The sequence below is a fragment of the Vigna umbellata genome, chromosome 1 (assembly GCF_029865625.1).
Source record: "Vigna umbellata cultivar VRB3 chromosome 1, Vumbellata_1.0, whole genome shotgun sequence".
Lineage (NCBI taxonomy): Eukaryota > Viridiplantae > Streptophyta > Magnoliopsida > Fabales > Fabaceae > Vigna > Vigna umbellata.
The window spans coordinates 4011265-4031453 of NC_142165.1; the positions used below are offsets into that span (position 1 = coordinate 4011265).

General features: G+C 39.3%; 2 protein-coding genes across 3 annotated transcripts; both read right to left on the reverse strand.

Annotated features, from left to right (window-relative positions):
• Positions 1-498: 498 nt before the first annotated feature.
• Positions 499-5161, reverse strand: LOC124834301 (uncharacterized). 2 transcript variants are annotated; one of them, XM_047308966.2, is made up of 5 exons: positions 4931-5161; positions 1288-1538; positions 997-1218; positions 804-914; positions 499-731 (listed from the first exon to the last, which is right to left on the reverse strand). In XM_047308966.2, exons 2-5 carry the CDS (start codon positions 1525-1527, stop codon positions 678-680), a joined length of 627 nt encoding a protein of 208 aa, XP_047164922.1. In that variant the 5' UTR covers positions 1528-1538; positions 4931-5161; the 3' UTR covers positions 499-677. The 2 variants fall into 2 exon arrangements, with proteins under 2 accessions (XP_047164922.1, XP_087947993.1); XM_088091867.1 differs by lacking the exon at positions 4931-5161 and adding an exon at positions 3238-3979.
• A 10316-nt stretch (positions 5162-15477) lies between these two features.
• LOC124829484 (uncharacterized) lies at positions 15478-17955 on the reverse strand. The gene is made up of 5 exons (XM_088106513.1): positions 17839-17955; positions 16074-16289; positions 15934-15975; positions 15733-15843; positions 15478-15656 (listed from the first exon to the last, which is right to left on the reverse strand). Exons 1-5 carry the CDS (start codon positions 17953-17955, stop codon positions 15603-15605), a joined length of 540 nt encoding a protein of 179 aa, XP_087962639.1. The 3' UTR covers positions 15478-15602.
• Positions 17956-20189: the final 2234 nt, after the last annotated feature.

The window sequence follows — 20189 nt, forward strand, 5'->3', positions numbered from 1 at the left end:
CCACGCGAACCAGACCACTGCAAAATCTCATTCATCTTTGCACCTAACCTGTAACATCAAAGAACCAGAAAAACAACCATGGAAACACCCACCACACAAAGCCCTAGTTCACCTTCTCCGCTACAATCGCGAAATCCCTCCATTGCGCCTTTATCTTCGCAAACTTGCAAACCAAAACACAAATAACCATCCAAATTACATAGCCACTCGTGAATCATCAACCACAGTTTGCGCAATCAAGCTCACACCTCTTTTGTGTTCCCCTTCACACATTCATCTTTGCCCAAACCTACAAAGAAAACTAGAACCAGAATCCCACCATAGAAAACCCAAATCGTGCAACCAAAATTAGAAACAACACAACTTCTGTCCCATTAAATCACGAGCCAACTACTGAGTTCTAATGCATGACAACTCATTCTGTTTTTTTAGATGGACGTTAGGTTGTTAACGATTTAGATGTTGATGTTATCAACGAAAATGAGTAAATTGAACAAATTTTACAAAACAGGATCACTTTAAATGTCGTAAAAATGTTTATTACCACTTTGAACTAAAGTGACGAAAATAGAAACCAAAATAAGTATTAAACCTAAGAAATAGCATAAGTTCATTTCTAAAAATTAAAAATAAACATGTTCTGAATAACAAATTAAAAAATGTTTTGAATAACAAGATCAATCTTGTTCTTCATTTTCTTCCTCATTTGGCATGCTTTCTTGATCAAATACCTACAATATAAAATAATAGTTAGTAGATTATATATTAAAAAGAAATAATTAAACAAGTTTAAGAATTATTACTGGTGATGGTTGGAAAATATTAAAACGTGAAGGAACTTGTCCAGGATAATTTTGCAACATAAATGTCATCATTGCCTTCATTTCATTGACTTGTGATGTCAATGAAGATACCTGAATGAAAAAAATTATTTGAAAAGTAAGAATATTTTTTAGCAAACAAATTATTGATAAAAACAACAAAACAAGTATAAACCTGAGTTTGTAGTTCTGCATAAGAAGGAGAAGTTGAAGATGATCCACTATGACAATGACCATGGATGCCAAAGAGTTTAGATGGGCAAGGACCCAAACCTAGACCACAAACGCGTCCACAATGCTCTTGGCTTCCTAAAGCAAGAGCCAATGAATTTGAACTTGATGTTTCTTTTGTTTGAGAGGAGGATGTGTTTGTAGATTCATATGCTTCAATTTTTTCCTACATACAACATTTAATAATAGGGTAGTGAAACAAGATGTATGGAAATAATAGGGTAGTGACACCTACTTCATTTATTCTTCTCTCCCCATGTAGAAGCCACATTGTATACCCTTTTGGAAAAGGTTTAACAATTAAGTGCTCATATACTACTTCACGAAATTGCCATTTCTTAAAATTGCATTTCTGACATGGGCATATTATCTTTCCCCTAACACCACTATTACTGAATGCGAAGTCCAAAAAAGTATTCAATCCTGCCATATATTGACTTGTATTTCGAGGCATGTCTATCCATGATTTGTCCATTAAAATGAGCTCTGTTCATGATAAGAGAATTGGAAGGTTAGAATAAGTGACCATATTGAATGAAGTTAACTACATAACAAGAATTTACTAAACAAACTAAGTCCTAGTCCTATACAAACTTAGTCATAAATTTGAAAGATGAAATAGTCCCAGTTGATTATAGGATTGAAGAATTGAACACTAAGTAGTTACCCTACATAGTTATAATATTATAATATTGTTGACTAAAGGAATGCAACAATAAATTAAGAATATTTTGTTTTATATGTTCCTCCTAATAAAGTAGGGACTAGAAATCACGAAAACTAATTTAAATAAGTTGATTGACTGATAACCAAATTGACACAAGTTAACAGTTCAATGGACAACTCAGATTATGCTGATATATACAACCACAACTAAATCTACTTGATCTTGAAAAGAAATCATCACTGTTTCAAATTCAAACTGAAAATGAAAGTGCCAGATTCATTTTTGGGCATGACGTGGCTTACTGTCTCTGGGGTGAGGTTTTCTTAAACAGGATGAAGGTTGAGGATAAATTGTTTTATACTAAATATTGTTTTACCAACACGATTTTACCATACTTGGCTGCTAAAGGCGCTAAACTGACTGTTTTAATGCCGCAGACCAGCCCTGGAATACTCCCTATAATTAACCATTCTCAAGTGCTAACTTGCTCAACCAAACTTGGTTACCTATTGGACTCTTAAACTAGTCAAGTAAATACTGCAGAATTAGCCAATGAAACCCACTGAAATGGGCCAAACCAAATGCTACTCTAGACTAGAATATGCTGCAGAATCCACCACGGGAAACTGTCTAACAGGGTCCCTCTCATTCCCAATCTGATTAACTCTAAATGCTGCAAAATCAAGCTAAGTACATACACCAACATTGGTTCGGCCTATTGCTAGTTAGGACAGTTCTAGAGGTTGAAAATAAACCACATAAATTGACAGTATAACATATCCAAAAGCATAGTAACACATCAAGCATCATGAAAGATTAAGATGTTGATATTGTTATTTTTTCTTTCATATTGATGATCTACTTTATTTGATCTGTTAGAACGAAACACCGAAGAAATGTGACAAATGATTTATGTATAAACCTCCGAGGACACATCATTGTCGAGTTTGCAGAAGGTGTATTTTGAAAATGGTAGGTTAAGTTACTTTGAGTTCGATTTACCATGTCGGTTCACAAAACAAGGATTCATTTTGACCTTTTTGTTGGTTGCTAAATTTGATGTAGGATCATCACTGCTCGTAGATAAATAATTGTATTGGTTATTGGAATTATAAGGCTTTCTTTGTTTGTTGTATTATATGCCACCATGTCAAGTATTTATGCTACGGTAAGTTTTCAATCTAGCATCTCCTGATTCTTTAGTGGATAGTATTTTTTTCTTATTTGACATAAGCTTTTACAATGTGCAGGTCATATTTATAAGCTATGTATTTCAGAAGGACTGGGACCCATTAAAGTTTTCTTTTAAGATCTTTTATGTAAGTTAAATGCTATTATTATTTAAAGATGTTCTAATGCAATTAATTTGTACTCCTGTCAAATATATATAAAATAAAACTTATAAGCTATACGTATTTATCCTTTGTAAACACCCATTTTCCCATGACAGAACCTAGAATGCATACAACTAAGTCTTTATGTAATGCTAGAGTCACTGGACTATTATTCCAAACTTACCTTTGACTTATTGTTGTCACTACTCCAACAACTGCTCCAAATATGGCTACCAGCACGACCATATCGGCGAACATGCTGAGTAGAAAGTTCTTGAGAGAAGGGGAGAAATCGGATCCAGCAGCATTAGCCACCTCTGGGATCACCATAGAGGTTATGAAGGTTGCGGCTGTGAGTCCTGTCACTGCCTTCTCCTTCAAAGATGCATTAATTTGAGGGTTGGAGTTTGACGGTGGCTTTTTTTAGAAGGTTCTCTTTGGTTGTGGTGGGGGCAATGGCCTGAAGAAGGCTTGGGATGAAGGCTTGAGATGAAGGCTTGCGGTGCGTGACAGAGGTCAGAGACAAAGCCATCGGAACAAAAGCAGAACCCATCTCAGGAGTTGCCTTGGTCTGAACTGAAGATTCTGCTCAAGAGGTTGAAGCTCAGAGAATGGATAATGGATTTGAGATTTTGTGCTACCGTGGCACTTGTAGCTTTTCCTATGTAAGATATTCTCTAATTGCTATTGGGAGGATAACGTTATCATAATCAGAAACATCCTTTTTCTTTCTTCCCTCAACCAGTAGTAGCTTTTTTGCTTGGATGGTGTGGAACCACATGGAATCGTGGTCCCATGCAAAGGGCAACGAAGCTGGTAAATGGTAACTGATCAAGGCACTAGTCCTCACCTACCAACGCGTCCCATTCAAAAGCTTAGAAACTAGACAAAAAAAATTGTGAAAGTTGGAAAGACTAACTGAGATACCACATTTACCAGTGATGAATGATTGAAGGTGGACACTGGTGTTTCCCTTCTTATCTCATTTCAATATTGGGCATAAAGAAGCAACCCTTTCACACCCACCTTTACTCAAACCCAACGACTTGATGTTCTGGGGCGGATAACACAGCTACCATCTATGTCATCATCCCTACCTAACCTAACCACTTTAGTTTACAACCAAAACTTCACCCTTAAACAAAATTCATAACAAGAGAAAGAGTTTTTAAATGTTTGAATTCACCTAACCAATCTGGAATGGGTCCATCAAAGTTATTGTCTTCCATAACCAGGTCTTCCGGTTCTCGAAGATTTAACAAATCCCTAGGTAGATGTCCTATCAAAGAATTTGAACTAAGTTATAAACTATAGATAGTGGAACTAAGATTGAATAGCCACTTAGGTAACTCTGACTTTAATTCATTGCCAGAAAGATCAAGAACTGGACGGCGGTAAAATTAGAATAATGGAGAGACAAACTCAAGTTTTTAAGTTAACAAGAAGTCAGAACAAGTAATGAAAGTGATGAAAGCGATGAAAGCTTACTCACTAATTTAAGCCAATTAGTTTCCTCGCTAAGATCAACAGTGCAGAGGTTAAGATTCGAAGGTGGCTCACTATCAGATATGCTTTATGCGAAATGGCCAAATTAACAAAACAGCAAGTCACAATCCTAATAGGAAAATTGAAAATGCATATAAAGTAAAGAGCAAGGTAGAACAAACCAACGAGATTCTTGAAAACAGTGAAAGCTAATTTCGTAAAATTCAAGCCCATTTTCTTTACATTCAACCTCATTTTCTATCTACATTTGTAAAACTAATTTCGTAAAATTCCAATAGGGACTAGGATCCTTAATTTCTAGGATTTTCGGAAGAGTGGAAAGTTCAAACTACAGGCGAAGCAATTAGATATTTCAGAAGAAGAGAACTTACCGGTGAGAGGCCAAAGACGAACGAAGAACACCGTCGCACACTCCCTAACGAATCGCGAAAAAGTGGAAGTCGAGAAGTGGAGAAGTGAAGTGGAGAAGAAGATGCTGAACTGTGAACTGTGACTATGAACAGGAGTCAAGATGGCAAGTGAATGCTGGACTGGAGAACCATATGCTCAACTGTGAAGACAGAGAGGAAAATTGGAAATAGAGAATGGAAAAGAATAACAGAGGAATGTCAGGGAATAGTAAAGGCGAGTGCGGGAAAAAATTAATTGAAAACTTAATGGCAGTTTAGAATAAAACCGCCGAAAATATATTTTTTTAAAAAAGGTAAAATATAATTGTGGTTTTGGTGAAAACTGCCAAAAATTACCCGATCCGATATTCCCGGAACTGCTGGTAATAAATCGCTCTTGTAATACATTATTTTTGTAGTGAGAGCAGGTTTATGAAAATAATTTCATAATCTCATAAGTTGTTCTCTTGTATTATCTAAAATTGACAATCACAAATTTAATAAATTTACATACTCAAAAAATTTATTGAATTTATAAACTTAATGAAATAATTTCTTTTGGTATAAAAAGAATTTAAAAAGGATCACAACCTTCACAAAATCAAATAGTATTTTATAAAATATATACTATATTGTTTAAGTTTATGTATACTTCCATTATCTTTGTAGAAAAGATTATAAAATGTATGTAATGTAACATAATCATTATTATCATTATTATTTTTATTTTTAACTATTTTATTATTGAAAAACAATATAATGAAATTTATAAATCATAAAAGTTTAATAAACTAGCTTTTCGTTTAAAAATATAAAAACAAAATGTCTTTTTACAAAGAATTTGCATTCGAAATATATGCTGTGATATATAAAACATATTTTCAGTATGAAATCCTGTTTGTTTTAAAAAATGAATAGAGGTTTTTTTAATGAGAAACATTTTATATTTTCAGAAATTTTAAGTGAGATATTTTCAAAAGAATGATTTTAAAATAAAATAATTTAACACAAGGTTGTTTCAAAATCTCAATATAATTATTTTATATGATGCTTGAATCATAAAATAAGATTATTGTAATATTTCAATATACTTAGTATTTTATTAAATATTGTTAGTTATTGTTTCCGTTTGTTTTTCAGTTGAAAGGGTTGAGGTTGAACATACTTCCTTCGCTCCCCTCCTGATTATTCAACTCCTGAAGTAATTTTTTTCGATGGATGGTTCATCTGGAGAAAATACTTTTCCGCTATATATTTCTGAAGCAGGTTTTAATATGATTATGAAAAAAAGTGTCTTTACCTGAAATATTTATAGGTTTGATACTCACCCAAGCCTACTATCTATTCCTTAATATAATATATTTTTAAACAATCAAATTCATTAATTATTCATTAATATTATATATATTGTTTCTGCTGAATGGGACCGGGGACACTCCTCCTACCTCCGTCCGGAAACACTCCTCCTCCTCTGATCGGTCTTCCTCTTCTCGCCTCCTCTGCACTCGGTCTCGATGTAAGGGTGTGGACCTGCAGCAAACACTCTGACGCTCAAGTCAGAATGGGCTCTCGCATGTCTATAATTATCAAATTGAACAGAGATTTTACCTTCCCCTTTGACTTCTATTTATACAATTACAGGGAATATTATTCATTAATTTACCTTTTAATGGCTTTCAATGCTTACTTTGAATGCTCGACAAGGACCGTTACCTCCTTAACCACGCATTCAAGAGCCTTTAACGGCTGTCTGCCATCTCCTTTTCTTGCGCTCACCCGATCGGTTATTTTACGAAACACCCGACCGGTTGCCTTTCTTCGGTAGTAACGCAAGCCACAGTCCGCTGTCTATCCTCGGTAACAACACAGTCTGTGGTCGGTCGCCTACTCTCGGTTATATCCCAAACCACGGTCGGTTGCCTACCGACGGTAGTAACACAAGCCCCCCAAGCCCTAGCAACATTACTTTTGCGTAGGGTTTTGAAGTGTCCTCTGTTCGGCCTTCCTTTCCCCTTAGCGAAATTTGGCCATGTGTTCTGGTGGGAATTGATAAGTCTCGCCTGTAACATTTAGGCGGGAAATGTGAAAAAACGAAACGTCTTCCCCCCCTAAACCGTCAGATCCTCCCATCACCGAAACGTCACATCTCCTGTACCGTCAGATCTCGCGACCTTTGACGTTCTAGATTTATCCGTTGAGTGAGTTTTACCCTAAGTATAAATACCTTTCTTTTCACCCTAGTTTATTACTGTCTCTACTCTCCTTGCCGTCGCTAGCCTCTTCTCTTCCTCCGAGTCTCTCTACTTCCATTCTCTCAGGTACTCATGTCGTTTGATCTTTCCGGCAACGAGGGGAGGGGGTATGCTGATGAAGACAATGTCAGTCCGTCGACCTCCATAACGGCCATTGCTGGTCACGGTGCTAGGGCTTCTCCCTCCGGGAACTCCTCCGATCTTCTGGTAGATAGTGATTCCCCGGACGAAGTCGCCATTCATGTGGACTCCACCGGTGCTTGGGACGGGAAGCCCTGAGATTGGCCTCCTGTCCCCGGCTATGACTGGGTGCCTGACGAAGTGAGGCAGATCCCTTCCTCCTTCTACAATCGTGACGCATTCCGGAGTCTGGTCACTCGCACCTGTCTGGTCAAGAATGCCAACGACGCGAGACAATTCAAGCTTGCTCTCTGTCAGAGGACCGAACGCGTCTGCCACGGTCGGGAGAACTACCGCTTTGATTTCTTCTATGCTTACGCCACCTTATTTAAAGATCTGAAGGTTCTCCTACCCTTCACTGACTTTCAGATGGGTGTATTGAAAACCCTCAACTTGGCTCCTACTCAGCTTCATCCGAACGGGTGGGCCTTCATGCAAGCCTTTTCTGCTATCTGCACTGGCTTGGCGCTTAAGCCAACTCCCCCAGCTTTCCTCTATTTTTTCCACGTGCAACCACACCCTACCAAACCGTGGGTATCCCTGCGGACGGTCGGGAATAAGCATCTGCTGACTCTTTACAACAGCTCCTATAAAGACTTTAAAAGTCACTTTTTTAAAGTCGTGCCGACGGAGGCTGGCTATGCAAGTTTTCGCAACCCCGGCCCCGTCCGGGATGCCAAGTTTCCTCATTACTGGACCCTCGACCCTCGGAAGGTCCTCTCCTGGCCCAAGCCGCAGATGAGTACCGAGGACCTGAATTTAATCAGTCAGCTTTGTCAGCTACCCCCCAAGTCCTCATGCCGTGTTCTGATCGGGTTTCTTGGCAACAAGAACCTGCCTTCTAATGTGTTCGGTAAGCTACTTTTGGCCGTCCTTTACTGAGCAGCCCTTTGAACTTATCTGAGTTTTCGTTTGCCTTTGCAGATTACTTATCGAAGATGGATCCGTCCAGGGTAGCACCTTCGCCCGCCTGTTCGCTCAACGAGGGGGCGACTTGAGAAAACCGGGCGGGAGCTCTTCCCACGCCCCGTCTACCACCGCCGAACCTGCCATTCCTCCGCCTCTAGTTGATACTGTTGTCACTCCAGCTCCTCCTTCCAAGTCCCCCCCTAAGAAGAAAGGGAAACGAAAAGCCGCTCGGGACACCTCTGCGGAGTCCATTCCTGCTAAAAGAAGTTTGCCCGACGGACCTCCTCTCCCCAGTCTGCTAGATCCCAACTCCTGGGTGGCCAAACATCTCCACTTCGACCATTTCGCAACAGACAAGGCCTTGGTCAATGGGATGACCGAAGAAGAGGCCTCCAACATGTCTATGGAGCTGACGGCACGGGCGGCCTTATGTCAGGCCTATGCTGCCCATAAGAAAGCTTCTGCTTCCGCCGAGCTTCAATCACTCCAAGAGAAGCTCGAATCTGCTGTTAAGGCCAACCAGGACCTTACTCTTCGGCTGGCCGAAACCGAACGGATAGCAGAAGAGGATAAGAAAAAAGCCAGCACACTGTTAACCGAAGCTCGTGCTACTCAGCGCCGTTTGCAACGGTCTTTGGATGATGCCCAGCTGGACCTTCAGAAAGCCACTACTTCCAACACCACATTGGCTACCGAACGGGATTCTCTCCTGGCCGAAGTCAAGCTGCTAGGTGATGAAGTATTAAACGAGCATGTGCTCGGCTTTGAGAAAGCTCTCGCTCAATGTCACCTTCTTTTCCAAGTGCTTACTGACGATCCCCGTATCGACGTGAGCATGATGGTGGTGTCAAGTTGGTTCCCATCCATGTTCCCCCACCTTGCCCTTTAGTCGGTCCGGATGTCGAAGTTGCCGTTGAGGTGGTAGGGGAGGTCGTTGAAACCGCAGGCCAATCCTAAGCGCCTAGACTTAGGATTTTATGTTTTGAAACATTGTACTTGTAACAACCTTTTGTGATCAATGAAGAATTCACTTTCCTTCTGTCGTCTTACCTTTGTTCTTGTACTTGTATTTTCCTGTCTTAATTGTCTTTTCGTACTTAGCTTTTCATTTCCTGCTTGGTTTATCTGCGCACTAGTTCCGTTCGGTTTAGGTCTTAGAAGCTCTCGAGGAGCGTGTTCTAAGACCAAGGTGAGAGCTCACGAAGAGACTGCCTCGCCCGCTCGGTTTAGGTCTTAGAAGCTCTCGAGGAGCGTGCTCTAAGACCAAGGTGAGAGCTCACGAAGAGACTGCCTCACCCGCTCGGTTTAGGTCTTAGAAGCTCTGGAGGAGCATGCTCTAAGACCAAGGTGAGAGCTCACGAAGAGACTGCCTCACCCGCTCGGTTTAGGTCTTAGAAGCTCTCGAGGAGCGTGCTCTAAGACCAAGGTGAGAGCTCACGAAGAGACTGCCTCACCCGCTCGGTTTAGGTCTTAGAAGCTCTCGAGGAGCGTGCTCTAAGACCAAGGTGAGAGCTCACGAAGAGACTGCCTCACCCGCTCGGTTTAGGTCTTAGAAGCTTGTGTTACTACCGTCGGTAGGCAACCGACCGTGGTTTGGGATATAACCGAGAGTAGGCGACCGACCACAGACTGTGTTGTTACCGAGGATAGACAGCGGACTGTGGCTTGCGTTACTATCGAAGAAAGGCAACCGGTCGGGTGTTTCGTAAAATAACCGATCGGGTGAGCGCAAGAAAAGGAGATGGCAGACAGCCGTTAAAGGCTCTTGAATGCGTGGTTAAGGAGGTAATGGTCCTTGTCGAGCATTCAAAGTAAGCATTGAAAGCCATTAAAAGGTAAATTAATGAATAATATTCCCTGTAATTGTATAAATAGAAGTCAAAGGGGAAGGTAAAATATCTGTTCAATTTGATAATTATAGACATGCGAGAGCCCATTCTGACTTGAGCGTCGGAGTGTTTGCTGCAGGTCCACACCCTTACATCGAGACCGAGCGCAGAGGAGGCGAGAAGAGGAAGACCGATCAGAGGAGGAGGAGTGTTTCCGGACGGAGGTAGCAGGAGTGTCCCCGGTCCCATTCAACAGAAACATTTTGGCGCCCACCGTGAGACCCGAGCGGCATCCCCTTTTGGCCACTAGGAGCCTGACGAGCACTCGCTCTCTACATCGTTACTTCGGATCAATACTCTGGTAACACAAACCAAAAATTTAATAGTAATTTCTAATGACATGTTTTTGTTTAAGGAATTTTCAGGAAAAACATTATCCGAGAATCTACGAAATAGATCTCATAAATCCCGCCATGACTGATCCTGAAACCGCCATCACTCCACGCCGAAGCTTGAGATAATCCAAAAGGCGGAGGATGGAAAGCTCTTCGTGTTAGGAGTGAAAGTATTTCACAACTTGAAATATCACTTTATTATAAAAAGACATAGGGGTACAGGAAATACTAAAGACGATGGTTTCTTAGGTGGCACATTGTGCTGTGCAGATTTCACCAGCACAATTTCCCATGCTCCGTGCTTTATCTTATGTTGTGAGCTTTATCACATGCTCCAGAATTATTTTCATACCTTTTTTCATATTATTTTTATAAAACTGCATTTTGCAAGCTTTATTACATGTTGTACAATTATTTCACCACCAACCAACCAGCTTCACCACTCACGAACACTTGGCTTTGTTTAAACACATCATTGTTTCCTGTAAAACCATTCTAGAGTTATTTTATTATTATTGAATAATTTAATTCAATATTATATTATTAAAAAGATTTACTCAGGAACAAAGTACGAGATTAATGACGTACCTGAGATGAATATTTATTCAAGATTTATCTTTAGTTGGTGTACTTTTCTTGATAAAGCTACAGGGAGAAAAGGACATTGTAAAGATAGGAAGCATTTTGTTCTGGTGCCATGGAGCTTGGAGGTAGCACAAGCTGAAGCCACTCTTGGAACCACAAGAGTACAATCAACCACTATTGCAGCTATTGGCCACAACTCTGCCTAATCAGAAGGTCATTCTAGTTGGTCATAGCCTAGGGGGGCTCAACCTAGCACATCCGCTGACAAATATCCCCAAGATGTTAAAAGTAATGTTTTCGTATAAACTTTTCTTCCTCACACAGAACAACCCCTTTCTTATGTATTAGAAAGTTACTTTGGAAACTAATTAAAATGAAAGATATGTACATGAACCCAAACGATCCACCGCCGGCACTGTTACTTTCGTCATCACCCTCGCCCTCGTATTCTCGATCTCGCCCGTTAATCCTCTCCTACTCATTTGTTTAAAGACATTCAAAGCATCCTCCAAAAGAAAGCTTGAATTCGCCCCCGCCATTCCTAAATCTCCAATTGAGCCTCACGGGTCCGTTGTGCTGATCTGCTGTCAGCGCGTTAGAGTTTGACCACTCCAAGATCTCTCGCTCGTCTTACGTCGCCGATGGCAGAGGGCTTTTGGCTTAGTGTGGGGGGACGACAGTAGCGGCTGCCGTGGAGCGGCGGCCGAGGGAGAAGCACGCGGGAGAGGGTGCCACTATCATAGTGATTGGAAATCATGCAAGTAACGCTTGCGGACGCAACGACTGCGGCACCGTCCGCGCCATCCGCTGCGCCGTTCGCGCCGTCCGCGCCATCCGCGGCGCCGTCCGATCCAACTTCGGCGCCGTCCGGTCCAACTTCTGCGCCGTCCTTTGCCAACACAGCATCAAACGTTGATTTGGTATTCTCCCCTAGCGACCATCACTTCGTCGCGCCCAGCCACTACGAAAGTCATAACAGCCGCCGGTGTTGGTTCGGTTTCTCGAACTGCGACGACAGCGGAGGGATCTTCATCGCGACAGCCAAGACGTTGATGGTGAACCCCCTGGAATTCCCCGTGGTGGCCTATATCTCCTGAAGAGAGCCGCGAGCAGCGATGGAGTTTAACCCGCTAAGCGCGTCGAGGCACATGTCCTGGGATGCGTACTAGTACAAGCTTATTGGAAGAATTGTCGAAACGAGTTTCTAGGGTGATTAATCTTGCTCTTTTACATGTTGCGGATTGCCCAGCAGGCCTACGGACACAAATGCTAACATCAAAGAAGATGCCTACGAGGCGTTCATCGAAACTACAGAGATCACAGTAATCACGATTAATGACTTTAGCTCTTTTGCAGGCAACAAAAGTGTGAGACATTGATGTGTCTGACACATCTTAATATGGGTTTCCCCATTCTGGTCATCCAACCGAAAGCAGAACGGTTCTCTTGTCTGGCCGTTTGGTCTTACAACTTTAACTAGCTTAATTTTATTTCTTCGGACGTAAAATCAGATTGTGTATTATCACTTGTCTCTTGCTATGCTGACTAGTGGATTCTGGAACTAAGAGAACCTAGAGCATGGAACTCGAGGACTTGCCATCATGTTATCTCTTCCGCTGCCCTTGGATTTCAGGCAAATGTTGGCGCAAAGAATCATTCCCCGTGGAGTTATGCAGTTATTGAGGCAGCGTTGCCTAACTGATTATGTATCTAATGAGCCTTTGGTGAAGTTTGTTTCCACAGCTGACTATGATAGGACTCTGTATACAAACTACTTGGCCAATATTGAGCAGTCGATCGGTAGGGAACATTTGACACCTCAACTCTTAGCGTCTCGAGCGAGCGATCACGTCCGGCCTCAACATTTTCCGACCGAGCGGTCACGTCTCGAGCGAGCGGTCACGTCCGACCTCGACATTTTTGACCGAGCGGTCACGTCCGGCCTCGTCACTTTTTACCGAACGGTCTCACTTGCTCGTTCGTCTCTCCTCAACATTTTTTGACCAAGCGGTCTCACTTGCTCGTTCGTCTGAAATAAGCACAAACTATCAAAGAATTGAAACCAAACAGATTTTACTTACTGGGCCATCTGACGTAGCCAATCAAGTTAATGTCAAATAACTTTCTGAGAGCCAAGAGCTAAAGAGCCAAACTGATTCTCAACCGAGCACCGAACACCTTGCCTCTTCTTTAACATCTTCCGAGTGATGTTATACAATATAATCATTTTATTTTGCAGGTCATAAGACTCTAAAGCAGGTACATTTTGCCCGAGCGGTCACGTTCGACCTCGTCATCTTTGACCGAGCAGTCAAGTCCGGCCTCGTCATTTTTGATCGACCGGTCACGTCCGGCCTCAATATTGTTGACCGAGCGGTCACGACCGGTCTCAACTCAAACTAAATTCAGCTACAGTTTTCTAATCGTTCGAAATTTGTATGTTGTTTTTTCTTCGGTGCAGATAACAAGACTCTGTATACAAACTACTTGGCACACCTTGAGCAACCGAGCGGGTGAGGCAGTCTCTTCGTGAGCTCTCACACCGAGCGGGTGAGGCAGTCTCTTCGTGAGCTCTCACCTTGGTCTTAGGGCACGCTTCTAGAGAGCTCCTAAGACCTAAATCATGTGGCAAAGCAAGCTCAAGCAAGCTCTTTTGTGAACTCTCGCCTTGGTCGGGGAACTATTAGCGCAAAACCCGCTCGGGTGATAAAGAACGCATGCTAGCGAGAATATAAACTCAGGTAAAATCTACTACCGATCGATATAACTTTATAAACCCAACGCAATATCAAATTTTGCTAGGCTTGGGGGGCTTATGTTACTATGGGCTCATAGCCGACCGATCGGTAAGATCAGTCCGACCGATGATACTTCGCAGGTCAATGAACCGATCGGTAAAATCAGTCCGACCGATGATACCTCTCAGATCAGTGAACCGATCGATTAGATCAGCCGTTAAGGTAATTAATGGTAATAACTGCCGGGGAGTTAATGAGGATAATTATCATTTATTGATAATTAATAGTCATTCATTGGTGGTTAATGAGTTAGACCCAACGGTAAGCTCTTTATAATTTATAAATATATTTCTGGCAAAGGAGACAGGTAACTTGAACTTGAATTGGAACTTAAAGTTCTGATAACTAAATCTTGATTACAAGATTATTATGCACAGTCACTGACTTGAGCGTTAGAGTGTCTTTTGCAGGCACCCTTCCCCGTAGCTCGGACAAGAAGAGAGAAGACAGCACAACTGCACATCGAAAGCAAATAACTTTGAATGTTTTGGATTAGGGTTCTAAATCCTGCCTAAACATATATATATATATATATATATATATATTCATATTTAATATGGTAATTAAATTTATTAATTAATCCTTAATGCTCCCAAATATACTATTGACTGTTGTTGTACGACTGACCGATTATCTCAACCGACCGACGTCTACCGATCGACACCATGTCAGCTGGTGGTCTATCATGAACTTCGATGGACGGACCGATATACTCTGTATAGTGCAATAAGTTGATTGTTACTAGATATAAATATTTACAGTGATATTTTATTCTAATAATCTTAAATATTTTATGGTGGTAGTTTATTCTAATCAGTCTAAATATTTCAGTGACATTTTGTAAAAATTATTTTTTATTTGATATGACCTTTTACATATGCAAATTATATAATTAAAGTTAAAATATTTACAAAATTTACTATAAATAAATTATTATTTAATGAATTCTTTTTTTTCGATTCTTAGAAGTTTTTAATCTCTGCACACCATTTTGCAAGGGTTTTAAACCTTGATAGTTAGAGTTGTCACATCTATCACTACAAAAATATGTAATTTTACCGGGGGTTTTTTTCAATATTACCGGCGGTTTTAACCCCCGCAAATCACATTTCCCGCGGTTGGACCAACCGTTGGGAACACGGCCGTCGCCAAGTAAGTACCGGCGGTTCTGGAAAAAACCGCCGGTACTAGCGGGGGTTTCCGGAAACCGCCGGAATTACCAGAGGTTTTGTCGAAACCGCCGGAATTAGCGGGGGTTCTGTGAAAACCGCCGGGAATTACGGGGTTACTCAAAAACCGCCGGAATTAGCGGGGGTTCTGTGAAAACCGCCGGGAATTACGGGGTTACTCAAAAACCGCCGGAACTAGCTAGGGTTATCTCAAAACCGTCCCTATTTTGCATGTGTAGTTTACTGGGGTTAAAACCGCCGAGAATTTATACAGTTCATTCTTTTTTTATTGTGATAAAATTAGATTATGATAAAAATGATTTTATTGACAAAACAAACAATAAATTAATATGAACTAAAATTGAATAATATTGTATAAAATAAACTATATTGTTCAACCTAATATCATTCATACAACTAATTGTTCATGCATAAAAATTAAAAATAAAGATGTTCATTACATATGTTCAATATAGATGTTCAATACAAATGTTCAATACTAAAAGTATGACTCATAAAAATATTCAATAACAATATCTAATTTTCTTCTTCATTACATCTATTGTTTGGCCCACTCCCTTGATCAGATACCTACAATATAACATAATAGTTAGTCGATAATATATTTAATTAAAAAAATCATACAAATAAATTTAATAATTATTACCGATGATCGTTGAAATACTACAAACTGTGAAGGCAATGAACCTTGATGATTTTGCAACAAAAGTGTCATCATTGCCTTCATTTCATTGACTTGTGATGTCAATGAAGATACCTATAACAGAAATATTTATTTAAAAAGTGAGAAATATGATACCTAACATGTTAATCTTAAAAGGAATAAACCAAGTAAATATTCATTAACCTGAGATTCTAATTTAACATTAGAAGAAGTCAATGAAGATACCTATAACAAAAAAATTTATTTAAAAAGTGAGAAATATGATACCTAACATGTTAATCTTACAGGGAACAAACCAAATAAATATTTAAATATTCATTAACCTGAGCTTGTAATTCAACATTAGAAGGAGTAGATGAAGATGATCCAAAATGAGAACGAGCATGGACTCCAAAGACTTTAGATGGGCAAGGACCCAAACCTAGACCGCGAACACGACCACAATGCTCTTGGCTTCCTAAAACATGAGCTAATGAATCTAAACTTGATATTTCTTTTGATTGAGACGATATTGTAGATTCATATGTTTGAATTTTTTCCTACATACAACATAATCAATGATGCCAACATTAAAAACATTGCATTTGTATAAAGAGACAAACTATTAAGTTGGCAGTAGTATACTTATATTTAAACTTAAGATGTGTGCAAAAACAGTAGCAAAAACAGTAGTATACTTTCACTATCTTCAAAATCTGATCTTTGGGTTATTATATTTTCCAGGGTCAAAAGTGCAAAGTCTATACTTGGGTTATGAGATTTCATCCCGCCTAACCCAAAACCAACAATAGTCCATACATCATTATTCAGGACCAAATCTATCCCTCTCACTCTGATACAATAATTCCATCTTCTAATCTAGCATTCGCATATAAACCTTTAACTAAGTCAGGATACAAGGTACTAGTCATTTGAAGAAAGTTGTATAACCAGTAAAAGGATTTAGATTTTTATTCTGATATCTTAAAAACTAAAAACAAGTATTTAGATTTTTACCTGTAAACGGATTGGAAATAGGTGTTGTAAGAAGACTAATGAATAATGAATAATAAATAGAAATACATGTATTATAATTAGGATTGATTAATGAAATGAAAGTGTGAGATTTATATGTAAGTATAGAAAATGGGAAATAAGAGTAATTAAATGGATGTGTGTGTGAGAATGGAGAAAGAGAAGATTAGATCTAATCTTCTCTTTCATTTCTTGGACTTGAGATGTACAGAAATAATTTATCCACTTTTATGGCAAAAAGGAGACACTATGATTGTTAAACTCCTTGTACGTCAGTCAAAATCCAAACAAAATAATGGCCTTGTATCCTCCAGCAAGGGGAGAGAGGACACCAAGATCTGTATGCAGTACGAAGAAATAGGGCAAGATAGTGAAGAGAGTGGGTGGCATAATTTGAACAAGTGGAGCAAATATATGTGAACCAAGATTGGACAGCGATGCCAGCACACAAATTTCCATGATAACATCTTAAATAGACTGAATTATCACTGTCATAAATATTCAACAATATATTATTCTGCAAAATAAAAACCTTCTACTACTTAGATCTTTGACCAATAATGTATAAAACAAGAGGGGTAAATAATAATGGATCTATGGGATGAAATATCTCTGCTGTTGAGATTATCTACCAAGGGTTGAACCGACCAGGGCTTCATATTGTAGTGATTTTTGTGCATGATAAAGCCAAAACTTTGACATGAATCTAAGACAAAGTCCGTGGTTGGACAAAACCAAGTTCCAAGCCAGCTTCAATTTTCAGTGATCCTCATATGCAAGCCACTTGGAAGAATGTCCATATTTATAATATATTTCATTAATTCCACCATATAATATTAAATGTCGTAACAAGGACATACTGTTAAACACGGGAATCCCACCCCCCATCCGATAAAACTACAACAATCAATAATTAAAAGCACTAGTTTATCAAGGTAACAATTCAAAATCCTCTCACTATATACCTACCATGCTCTGCTAACTTTTCCAACCATTTAAATCCTATGTTGTACTCTCGTGTTTCTCTAATCAAACCCTTTTCTTTTTCTTTTATCCTTCGACCTTTCTTCCAACTTCCAAACTTTTCAACCAAATGGCAGTTGATCTTTGCTCAGAAAACTGTGGAGTTTCTTCCTCTTCTGTGAGTCCTAGAATCTCATTCTCACACGATTTTTCCCACTCCGATGTCATTCCCGTTGAGCAACTCCCTTTTAGAACAAACTCCTCTGGTTTGATCTCATTCTCACACGATTTTTATTTCTTCATCCTTCTCCTATAACTTCATCACTATGATTTTCGTTGTCTGTAATGGTGTTGGTAGTTGTATATCACTACTTTTGTATTCAATTGTCTCTGTTGGTGTTTTAATGAAATCAATCATTTTCATTTTAGGATAAATGAATATTAGATTCTTAAAATTTAGAAGAACAGAGAATATACATCACAGAGTGGAGAAGTTCAGTACATAAAAACACTCCTGTTAAAATAAGAAAATGTTAACTGTATGTTAATTTTTGCTAGTTGTGTGAGTTGTATGCTTTAGTGGCTTTCCCGTTCATAGGCAGTTGTCATTTATGGATCATAGCTCCCTAAAATTCTACATATACATGCATAGAGGAAGGGTGTGAATTACCCCCTGAAAAACATATTTTTCCCTTTGTTTAACATTAAGTTGGTTTCAAAGCAAGTACACCCTAGTCTACCTGTCTTAGCCATCTCAGAAATGAAAAACCACAAAGATTGAGTTTTATTTTGTTGCTCACACTTAGACCTTTTTAATTCTGTTAGAAGGTTGAGTGCCTCATTAATTATAATCCAAATAGTAATAAACTCTTGAATGGTTGTTCATACCAACACCACCTAACTAACCACTCAGTATCCTAACTACCTTTGCTCTAAGTTAGAATGTAGTGTGTACCAACTATGATGGTCTGGTGGACACAGCATCATCAACATGTCCACTCCACTCCCATCTGATATGCTTCCAACAAGCAGTAAAGGCAGTTCCGCAAAGTGTGTGTGCGTTTCATATCTCATGACTACATATCTTAAGTGGAATGTAATTTAATAAATTTCTTCAATATAATATTTTCTACTTAAAGAAAATCTAATAGCACGAAGAAGACAGAGAAGCTAACATTTGACATGGAAGAAATTTTTGACGATTACATTGAGTAAAATTTGCATTGACAAATTATTAACAGTTCTAGGCATATATACATGAATTGGCCAACATATCTTATGGAAGTATAAGCTCACCTTTCACAATTTTTTCTTTTCTCGGCAAGGGCTACTGCAACTTTAGCTCCACACTGATTCTTTCAGCTATACTGTGTGGATCAGTAGCCTGTCCTCTTCTAGCGCGAACTCTAGGTCACACTGTCGGTGGATGTGGGGCAGTCGGAACAGTAGTTGGCATAATCGAATACAAGAGTTAACAACAACAGCAAAATACAAGAGTTAGACACAATCGAATCAATGAACGCGTTCAATAGACTAAGGTACAGGAGACAAACGTGTAGAGTGAAAATGAACGAAGAGAAAATGAAGTGACCTCGCCGCTTTCTAAGCCGCGTGAACCATAGATGCGAGAAATTCCAAGAGCAAATCTACAGTTCAGTTCCGAGAGCACCTCGACGAACAATAAGGCGCCTCCACGCTGCCTCGAAGCCTCGCTCAACCCACAAATGCCTCCACACCTCGACACTTTGCTCAGCCCTAACAAGGGGAGACCAACACGAAGATGGTGCAGAGAAGGAGCGGGGAAGGTAGAAGAAATGAGTGAAGGTAGAAGAATTAGGGATTGGGAGAAATTAGAGAATCAGGGAAAGGTAGAAGAAATGAAAGGCGCGGGGATACATAATCAGTCCTACTCATACTCATAATCAGTCCCCAAATTGAAAAAATGAAAGGCACCTTCATTAAAATTGAAGGAAATTAAAAAATTGAAAAAAATTAAAAAAGGGGGTAACTGCGGTTTAGTCAAAACCGCCGGAATTTATTCGGGGTTTCTAAAACCGCCGGAAACTAACCCCTCCTAAAATATATTATTTTTGTAGTGTATACTGCCAAGGTTTTCCGCTATCATTGATATCACATTCATGTTATAAAAGTTCTTTTTGGTGGATTTTTTAAACTTCATTTATTCTCAACTAATTTATTGTAAAAATTACTTTTGTTTTTTGTAATTATTTTTTGGAATTAATATATCCTTCTTTGACAATTATACTAAAAAGGTTTTAACTTTATTTTTTCTATTATTTAGTTTAAAGGTTTACTATTTTATTTAATGTAGGTCACTATTTGAGATATTTATATTTTTGTGTCAACAAACATTTATTAATTTGTAACAAAGTTAAAATATATTAATGATAACAAAAGATATGATAAACTTTTTTTTACCAAAATGGTCAAATACAAATTAT

Coding starts and splice junctions, on each gene's coding strand:
- LOC124834301 (XM_047308966.2), bottom strand. CDS start 1,527: ATGGACAAATCATGGATAGACATGCCTCGAAATACAAGTCAATATATG. Junction 1,219..1,287: donor GGGAGAGAAGAATAAATGAA/GTAGGTGTCACT, acceptor TGTTGTATGTAG/GAAAAAATTGAAGCATATGA. Junction 732..803: donor ATATTTTCCAACCATCACCA/GTAATAATTCTT, acceptor TTTATATTGTAG/GTATTTGATCAAGAAAGCAT.
- LOC124829484 (XM_088106513.1), bottom strand. CDS start 17,955: ATGACATCGGAGTGGGAAAAATCGTGTGAGAATGAGATTCTAGGACTC. Junction 15,976..16,073: donor ATGTTGAATTACAAGCTCAG/GTTAATGAATAT, acceptor TTTTTGTTATAG/GTATCTTCATTGACTTCTTC. Junction 15,657..15,732: donor TAGTATTTCAACGATCATCG/GTAATAATTATT, acceptor GTTATATTGTAG/GTATCTGATCAAGGGAGTGG.